The sequence below is a fragment of the Macaca thibetana genome, chromosome 5, assembly GCF_024542745.1.
Source record: "Macaca thibetana thibetana isolate TM-01 chromosome 5, ASM2454274v1, whole genome shotgun sequence".
NCBI classification, from domain to species: domain Eukaryota; kingdom Metazoa; phylum Chordata; class Mammalia; order Primates; family Cercopithecidae; genus Macaca; species Macaca thibetana.
The window spans coordinates 160511774-160527139 of record NC_065582.1 but is presented as its reverse complement, the minus strand read 5'-3'; the positions used below and the strand labels follow the sequence as shown (position 1 = coordinate 160527139).

The window sequence follows — 15366 nt, the reverse complement described above, 5'->3', positions numbered from 1 at the left end:
GACTGCCACTATTCACTATAAGAACTTGGGCATGACAATCAAAATAGTGTTAGCAGTATATCAGTACTTAACTTTTTGCATTATGAGGATTAAATAAAATAATGGAGTTAAAGTGCTTAACTCAAGGCCTGGCACATAGGAAACATTCAAGAAACATTAGCTGCTCTTGTTTTACTGTTGTGACTGCCTTACTCTTTAGCCTGAATGTGCAGTTATCGATGCCTTCGTTCACACTATTTTCAGGCCCTGGAGCACCTTATGCTTTCCTCCTCCCACTTCCTGTGTCTACTTCTCTCTCAGGATTAGGGCTTCTAAAAACTTTTCCCAGCATGTAGTCCTTTACCATCCACCCTTGTCTTTACATAGGCATTCCCTTATTGGTGCTTTTTGTACATATTTCTACTTGGATTATTGCATTTCATTACAATTTGGACTTTGAGTTCCTTTTCAGTGGTAGGGATTAGTTCTCAGTCTATTTATATCCTGGTATTACTGCCCTGCCTTGGAGCTAACAGGTTTTTTCAGTTGGTAAAAATAAATGCTGTTATCTAGGTTATCTCATTTAATCCCCTCAGCCACCCTGTGGTAGGGAGGTGTTATTATCTTCCGTTTCCAGTTAGGGAATCAGGCTGGTTGAGGTTAAATGATTTGCCCCAGGCTACTTAGTATGTAAGTGCTGTAAACCTAGAAATCCTAATATTTAATAACTTATTACTATTGTATAGCTACCCTCTTATACCTGATATTTGTCTTTATAGTATGAGTAGAATAACATTTAAGTTTGGGCTGTGTAAGACATCTCAAGAATTGGGATTCTGCTTATTCAGAATTGTTATAGTTTCATCTGTGTAGAACTTGCTTTCTTTTTACTATATAATATTGCTTAGCAAAACAATTGAGTATGTAAATACATTTAAGATATTGAACTTTGTATCGACCATTTGCTCAATAAATATGTAGAGTTGTTTTTACTTGAAAGAATTAACATATTTTTTTCAAAATTCAGATTTTCATTGATTTCAATTAGCCTTTATTAAATTTTATTTATTTAATATCCTTGAGATAATTATGTATTCGTATGTGAACGATAGGCCTTTCTTGGTCCCTATAGAATTGTCATTTTAGGATCATGTAATAACAAATTTGGATGACCTAAGGATTTGTTACAGCTTTTGTATTCAGTGAAAAACGTTGCTTCTGAGAGCTGGGGTAGGGAAACTGAGGAGGGGAACTACATTATTAAACTACAAAATTACTGCATTTTATTAACTTCATAATATTTTAAAGCCACATTAGCAGTGTATATGTTGATTCTAGTTATTCTGGAAGGTGTAATTGTGGTTTGAGTTACATCATAAATTCTAAAGAATGCAAGACAGTTTCTTATTTTTAAAGAACAAGGAATAGAATTGAAAATGAGCAGTGTTTAGTATCATTGTATAATCTTCCAGTTTAATTTATGGATTTACTTTGCTTTATTGTTTTTGTTTTTAAGGTTTGCTTATTTAAAAAATATTTATAAGCATTCCTCTCATTACAGAGCATAGTAATGAAGGAAGATTTCATCACGAATTTCACCTCTGTAACAGTAATATTTATATTTGATTTTAGGGAAGCTATGCGAAATTATTTAAAAGAGCGAGGGGATCAAACAGTACTTATTCTTCATGCAAAAGTTGCACAGAAGTCATATGGAAATGAAAAAAGGTAAGATTATTGTTTTTCTGGTGGATAGTTAATTGTAGTTACCACATGAATTTGCCAATTATATATTAATATATGTGTCAAAGGATGGTTTCTATTACTGGGTTCATTTGCTAGTACAAAATAAAAAATAGGGGATTTGTCTCCTCAAGGGGAGAAACAAAGTGAATTGTAGTATACTGTTAGGAATAGATAATTGGTGCCATGAAGAAAAGTCAGCATGGAGACAGAGGACCTCTCAGCAAGGCAATCTTTATTTTCTGCAGAAAAGGTGCCCCTTGCAGATGGAGTAATGGAGAGAGCACACTTAACCAAGGGAAAGCAGACATATTTGTCCCTTATGCATTTGGGTCATCCTTACCTCTGTGTCCTGCATCCATTGGCTGGAGCTGGACCTCACAGTCTTAAATTGATACCCGATTTGCTAATAACATAAAACTTTCCTAAATAGGTAAGTACAAGCAAGAACAAAGAAGAGAGGAAGTTGCTTACAAAAGGTTTAAGAAAGCAGTAACATTTCCGAATAAGGAAGAGGCATAAAGCTATGCGCTAAGACTTGTCTGGGCCTGCCCAGACATGCCTAAGTAAACCAAAGCGACTAATTGGGGTAAAGTGTAAGAACTAATAGTTGATAGGAGGCTTTAGAGTAAGAAGCTATTATTTCTAGTGTCTGTTATTTTATTTTTAAACCAAGACGAGCTTTGAAGAGGAACTTTTCTACTTTCTACACATACTCAAGCCAGAAGGAGAATTTAATAAAGGTCATCTTGTTAATAAATCCCTGATCTTACAAAATCAAATAATCCACAATTTTTCTTTTGGGCTACATAATATTTCCCAAATACTTATGTGATACATTAGGTCATTCACAGCGAAGCTTTCTCTTTGGTGGAAAATGTAGTTTTTTACACAGATGTGACCCCAAAAGTACCGTTTTGAAAAGGAAAAGGCTAAACAAGCTCTTGATCCTAAAACTGTCTTGAGCTTAGGTTAATTGAGCTATGGAGTGATTATAAGGAAAATCCTGGCCCTCTCTCTTGATCCTATTCTTGTTTGGGTTGCTATTAAGAAGAAACAGCAAAACTGGGTTCATACTCTCATACTGGTTGAATGTGGACTCAACAGAAATTACCTATAAAGTAGATTAACCAAAAGGTGATTTAAAAATATTTCTCGTGGTATTCTATAAATGTCAGCATTTTTTATGTTTAATTGGGGACTTTCATTGTTTCTTCACTTGGTTCCTGAAATTTTCTTGTGAATAGTTTCTTGAGTCTGTCTTTCAAACAGCATTTTTTGGTTAAGCATTTCATGGAAAAAGCCTGCTTATGGAGAAAGATCAAAGGTTTTTAATTGGCTAGAAAGGTACCCAACTGAAGAGAGAAGGAATGAAAACTAAGGTTTTGGGGTTGTTGTGAAAGGAATGAGTAGAATTCTTAGAGATTGTGACATAAAGGAAACCTCAGCTTATGCTTAAGAGAAGGGAAATGTAATATGTATGTGATTAGATTAATTTACATGTTAAAAGAGAATTAGGAAGTCCCTTTTTAGGAAGTTCCTGGAAGCTGACTAGATCTGAGCTGAAAAGAAGGGTAAAGCTTTTTTTTTTTTTTTTTTTTTTTTGAGACAGGGTCTCACTCTGTTGCCCTGACTGGAGTGCAGTGGTATGATTTTTGCTTACTGGGCTCAGGTGATCCTCCCACCTCAGCCACCTGAGTAGCTGGGACTACAGGCACTCACCACCATGGCCGGCTAATTTTTGTATTTTTTATAGAGACAGGGTTTCACTATGCTGTCCAGGATGATCCCAAACTCCTGGGCTCAAGTGATCCGCCCTCCTCTGCCTCCCAAAGGATTAGAGGCATGAGACGCCGTGCTTGGCCAAGAAGGTAAAGCTATTTAATTGGTAGTTTTATCCTCAAAGATGAACAAGTGAAAACAGTATTTAAGATTCATACTGCCAGGTATTGTTATTCAGGCTTACTAAATTTATGATTATTTTATCTTACTTTACTAAAACAACTTAAACACTGATTTAGGGTTAAATATGGGAAGAAGTTGGTATCTGTAGTTTGGGACACAGCATACCAACTCAAATTAGTGGTCCTTTTTTTTCCCACGAAGTTGATACTAGAAATTCAGTATTTCTTTTTCATTAATGAAATGTAGTGTGTGTTTATAGCAAGTTTTCTGCTTTTTAAGCAAAACAGAAAAAGTCAGCACCCATCATTATGGAAGAAGAAGCTAAAAGTGCTTTATAAATATTTTAAAGTTGTAATCCTCATAACAATTTTGTAAAGTAGTCATGTTATGATCCAAATTCTGTGGGCAAAGAATCTAAAAATCAGAGATTTTAAATGTGTCCAGGTTGACATTAGTTAGGAATCTGTGGAGCTAGGGTTGGAACTCTTGACGGCCTAATTTTAAATATTTACCCTTTTTACTACCCTAATTGCCATACCATTCCATTTGCGTTTGAGTGTTGGTTATCTAGAGCAGGGACTAAGGAGGAAAAGATCCTCTGAGTACTTAAACTTTGTAAACTTAACTTTGCTTAAGACTAACTCTTTTACCATTACCTAGGTGAGACTGGGCTAGTTCTAATTGAATTGTGAATAGATGCATGTTTATCATATAGCTTCAAACTTGGGCAAGCTGCTTTTCTTTTCTCTGGATTTTTGAAGATGCGTTTTAGTACAATTGAATTCACTTATTCTTTATTTCTGGTTGGCTATTTGGCTATTATGTGCCAGGTTTTATGCAAAAGGATCTTTACTAGGAGTTTTAAAAGTCACTATGTCATTTAATACCGGGATGTATAACTGAGGCCCAATGGAGATAACAAAAGGGGAAGAGCTATTTAGAAAATTATGTTAAAATCCAGATAAGGTTCCTGTTTGTTAGTTACTGTTAAAAAATACGGCTGGGTGTGGTGGCTCATGCCTGTAATCCCAGCACTTTGGAAGGCCAAGGTGAGAGGATCACCTGAGGTTAGGAGTTCGAGACCAGCCTGCCGACATGGTGAAACCCTGTCTCTATTAAAAATACAAAAATTAGCCAGGTGTGGTGGCAGGCGGCTGTAATCCTAGCTACTGTGGAGGCTGAGGCAGGAGAATCGCTTGAACCTAGGAGGCGGAGGTTGCACTGATCCGAGATAGTGCCACTGCACTCCAGCCTGGGCGGCAGAGTGAGACTCTGTCTCAAAACAAACAAACAAACAAAATGCATATAGAGCTGTAGTGGTTTATCGAGTTAAAACGGAAAATTTAGCCTTATCTTTTATTGTAGTAGCTTTTATATTTTTTCTTCTTTTTTTTCTTTTTTTTTTTGAGATGGAGTCTCACCTTGTTGCCCAGACTGGAGTGCAATGGCACAATCTTGGCTCACTGCAACCTCTGCCTCCCAGGTTCAAATGATTCTCCTGCCTCAGCCTCCCGAGTAGCTGGGATTACAGGCACCCCCCACCATGCACAGCTACTTTTTGTATTTTTAGTAGAGACGGGCTTTCACCATGTTGACCAGGCTGGTCTCGAACTCTTGACCTTGTGATCTGCCCGCCTCTGCCTCCCAAAGTACTGGGATTACAGGCGTGAGCCACCGCACCCGTCCTGTTTTCAATTTCTCTGTATTGTTTGGGCATGGCCTAGTTGGTCTAAAACCCAGTCAAAAGAAAGCTTGAACAATCTAAACTTTGAAGTCCTCTAAAAAATGAATAAAAATGATGAAAAGGCCAGAGTACTACTTTCCTATATTTTCACTGATTTGTATTGTTAAAAATTTCAAAGTAGACGTGCATTACTTTATAATAAAGGGGAAACCCATTAAATGTACTTGATTTTTTTAAAAAACAGGTGTTAGTATTAAGGGATTGCTAATGCTAGTCTAGCCCTCTGGATGTCTAGCAAACTCCCCTGGATTCAGAAAAGAGTTCTGGGCTCTTACTTGGTGGTGGAGTGCATAGTGGGAAGAGGAAGATCTGCCTTCTTTCTTGCTGATCCAGGTTCAGGCCTTTTTGAAGAGTTGCAAAGGCACAAGGCGTGAGGTTACCTGGGGGCATGATCACAGTCCTCTTGGCTGTGTCTTTTTGGCATATAAAATAACTCCAGTGAGTGATGCTTAAAAATACTTGGTTAGGAAATTTTATCCCCAAATTTTAAATTGTTCTTGATGTTAAATATGGTGCCTAATAACTAATATTTATTTGCATGGCACATCTAGTACCCCATTTATATTAGTGATGAGTTTCTCATTAAGTAAGGTCTTAGGTTAAAAAATAAACTTTTTAAAAGATTATTTTATCTAGAGGAAATGTTAATATGTCAAATGACATATTAACATTGTTAATAACAAATGTTAATATGTCATTTGACATATTAACATTCAGCTTTCTTGAAGGCAGTAATTAAGCAGCAGTATGATGCTATTGAAACAATTAACAGTAAAGCCATTTAGACTGATTCTGAAGTCATATTGAGATTTGTGTTAATTGGCCAATTGTGGTATGCAGAAAGTTCCTAAATACGGTCCTTGTGAACTGAATAATCATCAAAGGTTAGTAATGATTCTGCAAAGGTAGCAAGATAATGCAAATGTCATGAGTTTGGATTCTGTTTAACCGAATTTATATATTGGGACAGATAAAAAGCCTTCTTTGAATCTGTAAGGCAGTTTTCAGACATCATCTCAAGATTTGAGGAAATAGGTGTTGAAACAGTCTCTGAAAATAAAGACAGCTATGACAGGAATAAAATTTTAAATGTGTGCATATCGCCACCAAGTGGCAGAGAAAGTATTGTTTGTCAGTTGATAGAGCTGCTGGGAAAGATGAGAAAATAGAGGCAATGTGTTTTATAGGGTATCTTTTTGTAGCAGCAGTTAAACTCTGTAAGCTAACCACTTACTGGTCAAACTTTTCACTGAATGTTTGATACATATTGACCAACTGCCCAAATTTTTAAAAAATCGTCAGTTTCACACACCTGGCCTAAAATACACCACCTAAGATATATTTTAGGCCAGGTGCAGTGGCTTGTACCTGTAATCCCAATACTTTGAGAGACCAAGACAGGAGAATCCCTTGAGACCAGGAGTTCAAGACCAACCTGGGCAACATAGTGAAAGTCTGACTCTATCTTTAAAATTAAATAAATAAATAAGTAAATAAATAAAATAAAGATGTATTTGAGTTTTCTTCTGTTAATTTGGTGGCCTTTTATTTTTACCCCACTCCCTTTGGTTTCTTTTGCTTGTATTCTTGCCCTTTTTTTGTATATATGCTGACATTTATTCAATCACTGTATTGTTACTGAAGTCTGGGCAACAACTTGATTTGTTTGCCGTATTTTAGGGGATGATGATATTGGGATGTTTAAGTTATGATTTTATCAGCAATATAGAAATAATTTCAATGTTTAGATTATTTTGGATTTGCTACTTTCTTCCATCATGGCTTTTTGAAATAATTTAGAGTTGATTTTTTTTTTTTTTTTAAAGACTCAGAGACTATTGAAAAGTCTTCATTTTTCTTATATTTATTACATGATTGGAAAGCACTTTCAAGATAGACCCTTGGTCATTGTTTTGAATAGAGAATTTTTTGTCAACCTGAATTTTACCGTTTCATGCATTTTGTCACAGTACTTTTGAGAAAACTAGCACTACTCATTCTTTTATCATTTTAGCTCTCCTTATATTTTTCAGATGTGAAATTAAGAAGTACCACTTATGATAACTCATTGAGATTTGACTACTGTATTTGGCATACAGGTTGTGCATTCCCAATCCAAAAATTCGAAGTGCTCCAAAATCTGAAAACCCTGAGTGCCAACATGACCCTGTAAGAGTCTTCCTCTGTCATCTAGGCTGGAGTACAGTGGCACTATCTTGGCTCGCTGCAACCCCTACCTACCGGGTTCAAGCAATTCTCGTGCCTCAGCCTCCTGAGTAACTGGGACTACAGGCATGCACCACCATGCCTGGCTAATTTTTGTAATTTTAGTAGAGACAGTGTTTCGCCATGTTGGCCAGTCTGGTCTTGAACTCCTGGCCTCAAGTGATCCGCCCGCCTTGGCCTCCCGAAGTGCTAGAATTACAGGCGTGAGTCACTGCACCCAGCCTGGAGCATTTTAGATTTGGGGTGTTCAACCACTAAGAATAAATGCAAACAATCCAAGATCTGGAAAAAAAAAATTGAAAACACTATTGGTCCCAAGCATTTTAGATAAGGAATACACAACCTGTACTAAAACACAGCTCTTTGAGTTTTATAGCTGATACACCAATTTACTAAGGAGTCCTAACATCAGTGTTCAATAGAAAACTAACAGGAGTTGTGTTTCCAAAACTGATGCCTTCTCAACCTCCTGAGAGTGTGCCAGCCTAGGTATTTGACTCTGTGCCATAGTAAGCATTGGGTAACTCCCAGCATTATAAGCCAGAAAGCTCCCCTTTGTAGACTTGAACTGAACCCACTCCAAAACTAGCCCAGTTAATCCAGGCTTCCCTCCAAACTTAGAGTGACCTGGAACTGGGCCCACTACCTTGGCTGTGACCTTTATATCCTTGGCCTCAGTGTAAGTATACAGGCATGAAAACTGCTCTTTTCTATTGGATTAGATAAATGTGAGAGGACTACAGAGACTTCCCTCCTCACTCAGTTAAATCCTTAGGGCCTCCTTGGTCTACTTGTCCACTACCTCTGGCTTCGCAGCCTCTTAATCCCCCTCCTGCTCTCCACTCCAGCCACTCTGGTCTGTTGGTTATTTCCCCACTCTTGGTCACAGTCCTTCCTACCTCAGAGCCTTTGCACTGGCTCTTTCCTCTGTGGAAATGCTCTTGCCCCAGGTGTCCACATGGCTTTAAGTCATGACTCAAAGTCACCTTCTTAAGGAAACTTTTCCTGGCCACCTTGGGCTGTCCCCATTTCAAGTACCCCTTGCCTGCTTTATTTTTTTCTCCCCAGCTAACGGAGTACACCAGCTAACGGAGTACATGTGCATGTTATTTCACTCATTTATCTGTTTTTATTATCTCTCTCCTATTAAAGTGTAAGTTCCATGAGGACAGGAATTTTGTTTAATTTTTTTGGTTATTTTTACTGCTATATCCCCAGTATCTGTTACACACTCAGGATATAATAAATAATTTGGAGAATTAATGAATATTAAATAAACCCAGCTTACTTCTTGTAAGTCATATGTAAATTGCCTCTAAAGTAGTCTGGTTAGGGTTGAGCAAAAAGTAGGTTCTATTAATATATTTTGAGTCAATTCAGTAGATAATATTGTAGAGGCTGAGGGGGAAGCAAATAAGAAGTAGATATTACCACCTTCAAGAAGACCTAAGCACCAAATCCAGCCTGCTGGTGTCTGCATGTGTGTGCATATATGCACATAAAGTTGTTGTTTTTTTTTTTTTTGAGACGGAGTCTCACGCTGTTGCCCAGGCTGGAGTGCAGTGGCGCGATCTCGGCTCACTGCAAGCTCCGCCTCCTGGGTTCACGCCATTCTCCTGCCTCAGCCTCCTGAGTAGCTAGGACTACAGGCGCCCGCCACCGCGCCCAGCTAATTTTTTGTATTTTTAGTAGAGACGGGGTTTCACTGTGGTCTCGATCTCCTGACCTTGTGATCCGCCCGCCTCGGCCTCCCAAAGTGCTGGGATTACAGGCTTGAGCCACTGCGCCCGGCCAAAGTTTTTTTTCTTTTAGTCTGCACGTTGTTGGCCTACAAAGTGTTAATAAGTGTAAATTAGTTGCCAAATTAAAAAAAAAACTATTTCATACAAAATTTGATTTCAGGCATCTGTTGAACAATTGGAGGACGGGACCAACACTAGACCTGCATGCCCGTAGTTCAGCCACGTGAGTGTGAGTGGATATATACACACCAGTGGCTAATTATCATTGCATTTAAGATCTGGGTTTTCTTATACTAGGATTAAGAAAAGTAAAAAATTTGGGGTACTAATAACAGTACAAAAAGTGAGAATGACAATGGAGGCTGTGTGTTTCAAGAAAGAAGGGAAGAAAACTACTTCTTTGGGAAACTAAAGGATATTCCTAATTTTTTTTTAAAGACAGTCTCACTCTCACCCAGGCTGGAGTGCAGGTGCACTATGACAGCTCACCGCAGCCTTGAGCTCCTAGGCTCAGGTAGTCCTCCCACCTCAGCCACCAGAGTAGCTGGGACTATAGGTGCCTGCCACCATGCCCACTATTTTTGTATTTTTTATAGACACGAGGTTTAGCCATGTTGCCCAGGCTGGTCTCAAACTCCTGGGCTCAAGCAATCCACCTGCCTCTGCCTCCCAAAGTGTTAAGATTACAGGCACCGTGCCCAGCCTAGATATTCCTGTTTATTGTATACATCGTTCACCCATGTATATGACTTATGTGGCTACTATAGTTAATTTGAGTTTTCAGGCCCTCTAGAGAGATATGGCATAGATGTTTTAAAGTATGTACAAGTCAGCATTATAATTGAGCAAAGCTGAATTTACACCCTATATAAGGACTGGATTGATGGTCTGAACTATGTAAAATACGAGCCTTGAGCTAGGCTTTGCAGTAGATAATATTTTTAATTGCTAAAGAAAAGATTATAAGAAAGTCATTCTCAGAAGAACTTGTGAGGGTGGTTTTTGACAACTAGCAAAACAAACCTATGGTATTCTGTGAGTTGAAAGAGTATAGTGTATTGTTCTTTGAGCATGAAATATTTCTCAGATATCTACAGTGTACCAGGTGTTCCAAGTATATATAAAATTCAAAGATATGTAAAATACAACATTGCTCATAATCAGGAGATCCATTTACTTTTGACTCTTTTGCTTTTATTAATATTTTGGGTATTTCTACTATGGACAATACTCTAATACAAATTTCCAGGTTAATTTATCCCATTAAGTTAATTTACCACATTAAGTTAAATGCAGTATCCATAACAATAATGTCACTCATTAATGATTGTGTCATTTTGAATAGGCCTTAATTAGTAATTACAGATTTTGTGGTGGTTTATCATGTTTTGTAATATGTTAGAGTGCACTGAATTTGCTGAACTCCAGTAGTTTAGAACTCTGAGCCATGTGAAAATACAAAGAGAAGTTCTGTACTCTAAAAAGTATTTAATCTAACTGTACGCGTAACTCCAATATTTTACCTGAACAGATTTAGTTATTGTGGAAGTCCCGATTTCTGTCTTGTGGGCATGATTATTTGCATTACAAAAGGCTTCACCAAAATTTTTCTTTGGGAAATAGGTGCATTTCAATATGATTTTCTATTCATAATGTTCAAGAAAAGGAAATGCTTTCTTGAATCTAATTGATTTGAGCTTTTTGTTTTTATCCCCCCATTATTCTTCAGGTTTTTTTGCCCTCCTCCTTGTGTGTATCTTATGGGCAGTGGATGGAAGAAAAAAAAAGAACAAATGGAACGCGATGGTTGTTCTGAACAAGAGTCTCAACCGTGTGCATTTATTGGGATAGGAAATAGTGACCAAGAAATGCAGCAGCTAAACTTGGAAGGAAAGGTAAATCAAGACTGCTAGTTCACCAGAAAGGGGCACCATGGTACCAGAATGTAGTTTCATATTCATTTTTGTGGTGGAGATTTTTTTCTTTAATAACTATTAGTAACAATTTCTGGAATATATAAACTAGGACCAAAAAGTATGCCTCTCAGATCGCTTTGGTCTAGTCATTCATGAAGCTTATGCTGCTGACATTGGAAGATGGCATGCAGTAAGCTTCCCCAGCTTGCAAGCAGTTTTAGCAAATCAGATTTCTATTGGAAGCCAGTAATAAATTTAAGAGGCTGATTGCTCATCTTCTGTTTGACAGAGGTTTGATACTCAAATCTCAACAAAAATACATTGTTCAGTAATGTTTTACTCTGCTGTTTTAATCTTAGTTTTATACTAGACATAATGATATATACATTGTGGAAAGCATTTATCTGGGTTATAAAGATCATAAATGTTTACTTGACATCAGAGATACTATAGACAAGAACAGCCACAGTTGGTTATCCTCAAATTTTAGTGCGTAGCAGGGGTTCTTTAATTAATTTTCTAGAGAAAACAATTTATCAACTAGTTCTACTAATTGTATGAATTTAGAAAGCAGTCAATCTAGATCTTTTTTTTTTCTTCCCCTGGACGGGATTTTTACTCTGTCACCCAGGTTGAAATGCAGTGGCGCAATCTTGGCTGGCTGCAGCCTCCACCTCTCAAGTAGTAGGACCGTAGGTGTGCGTCACCATGTCCAGCTAACTTTTTTGTATTTTTTTGTAGAGACGGGGTTTCGCCATGTTAGCTAGACTGGTCTTGAACTCCTGAGCTCAAGCAATCCACCCACTTCAGCCTCCGAAAGTGCTGGGATTATGGGTGTATGCCGCCGTGTCCAGCCAATCTATACTTTTAATATTGAAAGATAGTTTTTTATTCACTTGGGATTTAGCTATGATTTTATTTTTGCTTGCTACTGTACTTTGAAAAATGGTTAGTTCTGATCTCAATGACTAAATGTCTTCTAAAATAGTGCATAAACAGCTGTTTCATTCGATGCATCTTTGTTGAATATTTTAGTGTTTGCTGTGTTGTAGTTGGCACTAGAGATATGGGTTGGGAGTAGTGTTGATGGAGGTGAGCTAGGGGATATGTGCTCTCAAATTCAATTTTAGTGATTTTACAGATAGTACTACAGGTCTTAATATCAACCTCCTTCAAATTTAGCTATTTGTATGTCATTATATCTTTATAGTTTTTGTAAGTAAGGTTTGTTGACTATGTATTTTAGATTAGATTTGGGATACTTATTACAATAAAAGTTGTTTCATCTTAAACCAGTCAAACTGTTTCAAATTATGACCCCCGAGCTAAAGTAACGAATATATTTAAGTGGTGGGTTAATCTAATAGATCTTAGTCTTGTCTCATCTGTTTTCTTGTTACCTAGGAAATCTCAGAGTTATATGCCTCCAGGCTTCACATGTAGACATTCAGTACTATGAATGAGTGGATCAGATAGGTAGTGAGAAGCCAGGGATTCTAGCTACCTGTGTATATATATAACTGTTTAATCCTACTTCATAGCTCATTTTAACCAGTTCCAGCTTCCAGTAATTTTAAGTGAGGTAATACCAAATCAACCAACCAATAGTATCACTGCTTGTCTTTCGCAAGTATCACTTTGCAGCATTAGATTTGGTATTTCTTCTTCCTTTCAAGGAAGTGTCTTTATTGCCTAAAGATCTTGTTTTCAAAGAGTATTTCTAGAGAGATGATTATATACCATTTTCTCTTCTAGAATTCCATTAGCTAATTTAACCTTTTAGAATAGCAAGGCAAATGTAATTTTAGTTTTATTTGCTTATTTTCTATGAGTCAGTGACTTTTTCCTTTTTTTCTTTTTTTTTTTGAGACGGAGTCTCACTCTGCCGCCCAGGCTGGAGTGCAGTGGCCGGATCTCAGCTCACTGCAAGCTCCGCCTCCCGGGTTTGCACCATTCTCCTGCCTCAGCCTCCCGAGTAGCTGGGACTACAGGCGCCCGCCACCTCGCCCAGCTAGTTTTTGTGTTTTTTAGTAGAGACGGGGTTTCACCGTGTTAGCCAGGATGGTCTTGATCTCCTGACCTCATGATCCACCCGTCTCAGCCTCCCAAAGTGCTGGGATTACAGGCCTGATTCCTTTTTTTCTTAATGGAATTTGAGTAGTTTGTGGTCGGTGGCCTTATAGTTTTTTAAAAATAATAGTTCCCATAAAATTATCTTGGTTATGATTTTTGTGGATTCAAACTACTCATTGTAATTAGGGATATATTTCCTTTCTTTCCAAGGAGATATATGTGTGTTTGTTTTTTCTGAACAAAATGCAGTTCTTTTTATGTAGGTCTTATGATCCAACCTTCTTGGTTCCTTTTTTCCTTTCTTGTTTGCCAGTATTTTCTCTTTCTGATATGGATCTTACCTTTTAATTTTAACACTCAAAATTAAGCGATCTCAACAGTTTTAAGCTTTCCCATTAGAATGTAATTACCTTCATTTAGATACACATTTCATTTTTGCTTCTCATGACTGTCTGCTTTAGTACATTGATACCCATTTTCACAGACCTCATCTTATGTTGCAGAAGAATTTCATTGTTAAGCTTAATTTGACCTTCACTGCTATCATTTTTAAGAGTATGGCAGACCTGTGGGTGTAGAGGCTCACAGATGCCATCTCTGAGTGTGTTGGAGATCTTGGGTGCAAGGAGTGATGTGACTGCAAAGTACTGTTGTTTTTTTGTTGCTTTATCTTTCTTCATTTTGAGACAGGGTGCCGCCCTGTCGCCCAGGCTGGAGTGCGGTGGTGGGATCATGGCTCATTACAACCTCTGCCTCCTGGGCTCAAGCTACCCTCCCACCTCAGCCTCCTGAGTAGCTGGGACTACAGGCATGCACCACGATGCCTGGATAATTTTTGTGTTTTTTGTAGAGATGGGTTTCACCATGTTGCTCAGACTGGTCTCAACCTTCTGGACTTAAGCACTCTGCCCACCTCAGCCTCCCAAAGTGCTGGGGTTATAGGCATGAGCCACCAGCCTGGCCTGTTTTTATTTTTCTTATTACTGTGATTAGCTTTATCTTATTTTTGTCTTCTACAGAGCAAAACCTCTCAAAGCTTTTACTGAACTTTTGATTTTTAAAAACTTAATTGAATGTATAATGTTCAAGATGGCACCTAAATTTTCTTATATAGCTTTGCTATGAGAAGTACAATAAATGATTGCAGTAGTTTTGTCTGCTACCAAAGCTGTCTGTGAGTAAAATTTTAAAAATAAAAACCTATAAGTCATTAACTGTTTCCCGAGTAGCATTTGTTCTGCTTTTTAAAAGGAAGATACAGAAGACATAGTTGAAAAAACTTGTTTAGCTTAATTTTAAAGTGGAATGTTGATCTTTAAAAAAATATAATTCAGATACTTTAGATATTTATACTGTGTTTCAGCATTATTTATCTTATCTGGAAAAGGACAGTAGTTTAGATCCCTCGCTGATTCACAGGGATCAAGAGAATAGGAAAGATTTTAGAATTGTCATATATAATATAAGCAGTAGCATTTTGAAGTGTCTTTGCTGTTTGTCAAGTGCTGTATCTCTTAATCTTTTCAGTTATCAGAATTTAAATTCTAGTAAACTGACATAATGCCTTGAGCATTTTCTCTAGTACCTTTAAATTCAGTTCTTTTAGTGGTACATATGAATCGCCCTTTTGTGCAGTTAACCATTTTAAAAATAGTTCTTTAGAGTAATGCTTATATAATCTCTTTCTGGTTAAGACATTTTATAATCATCCAGTTTGTCTTGCATTGTTTTCCTCAAACTTACAAGTGATTACTCTAGTGTTCAGCTATATAAAGAAAAACATTCTATGCACTGTTTTAAGAAGAACTACTGCTAAAATATTTTACATAATTTGTTGAATTGTGATGCCTTTTTTTTTTTAAGATAGTCATTGATTTTTTTAACTGTAAAGATTATTTTAAAAGTTACTGCTGTAACATTGAGTGATAATTCCATGACACAGTTGTAGAGCTATGTAAAACAAGAAAATACTGTTTTTTTAAACGGTCTTTTAAAGAAGATACAATAGATGACAATGTTTGTGTTTTATAGACTTTAT

The 15366-nt window shown here is 37.2% G+C and overlaps 1 protein-coding gene across 5 annotated transcripts in view; it reads left to right on the top strand.

Moving 5' to 3' along the window:
* Positions 1-15366, top strand: part of RBPJ (recombination signal binding protein for immunoglobulin kappa J region) — a 270190-nt gene that overhangs the window by 240260 nt on the left and 14564 nt on the right. For all 5 annotated transcript variants that reach the window (XM_050790709.1, XM_050790704.1, XM_050790705.1 and 2 more), the window contains 2 exons: positions 1612-1707; positions 11069-11234. In XM_050790709.1, coding sequence (XP_050646666.1) covers positions 1612-1707; positions 11069-11234 — 262 coding nt within the window. The remainder of the gene's footprint in view (positions 1-1611; positions 1708-11068; positions 11235-15366) is intronic.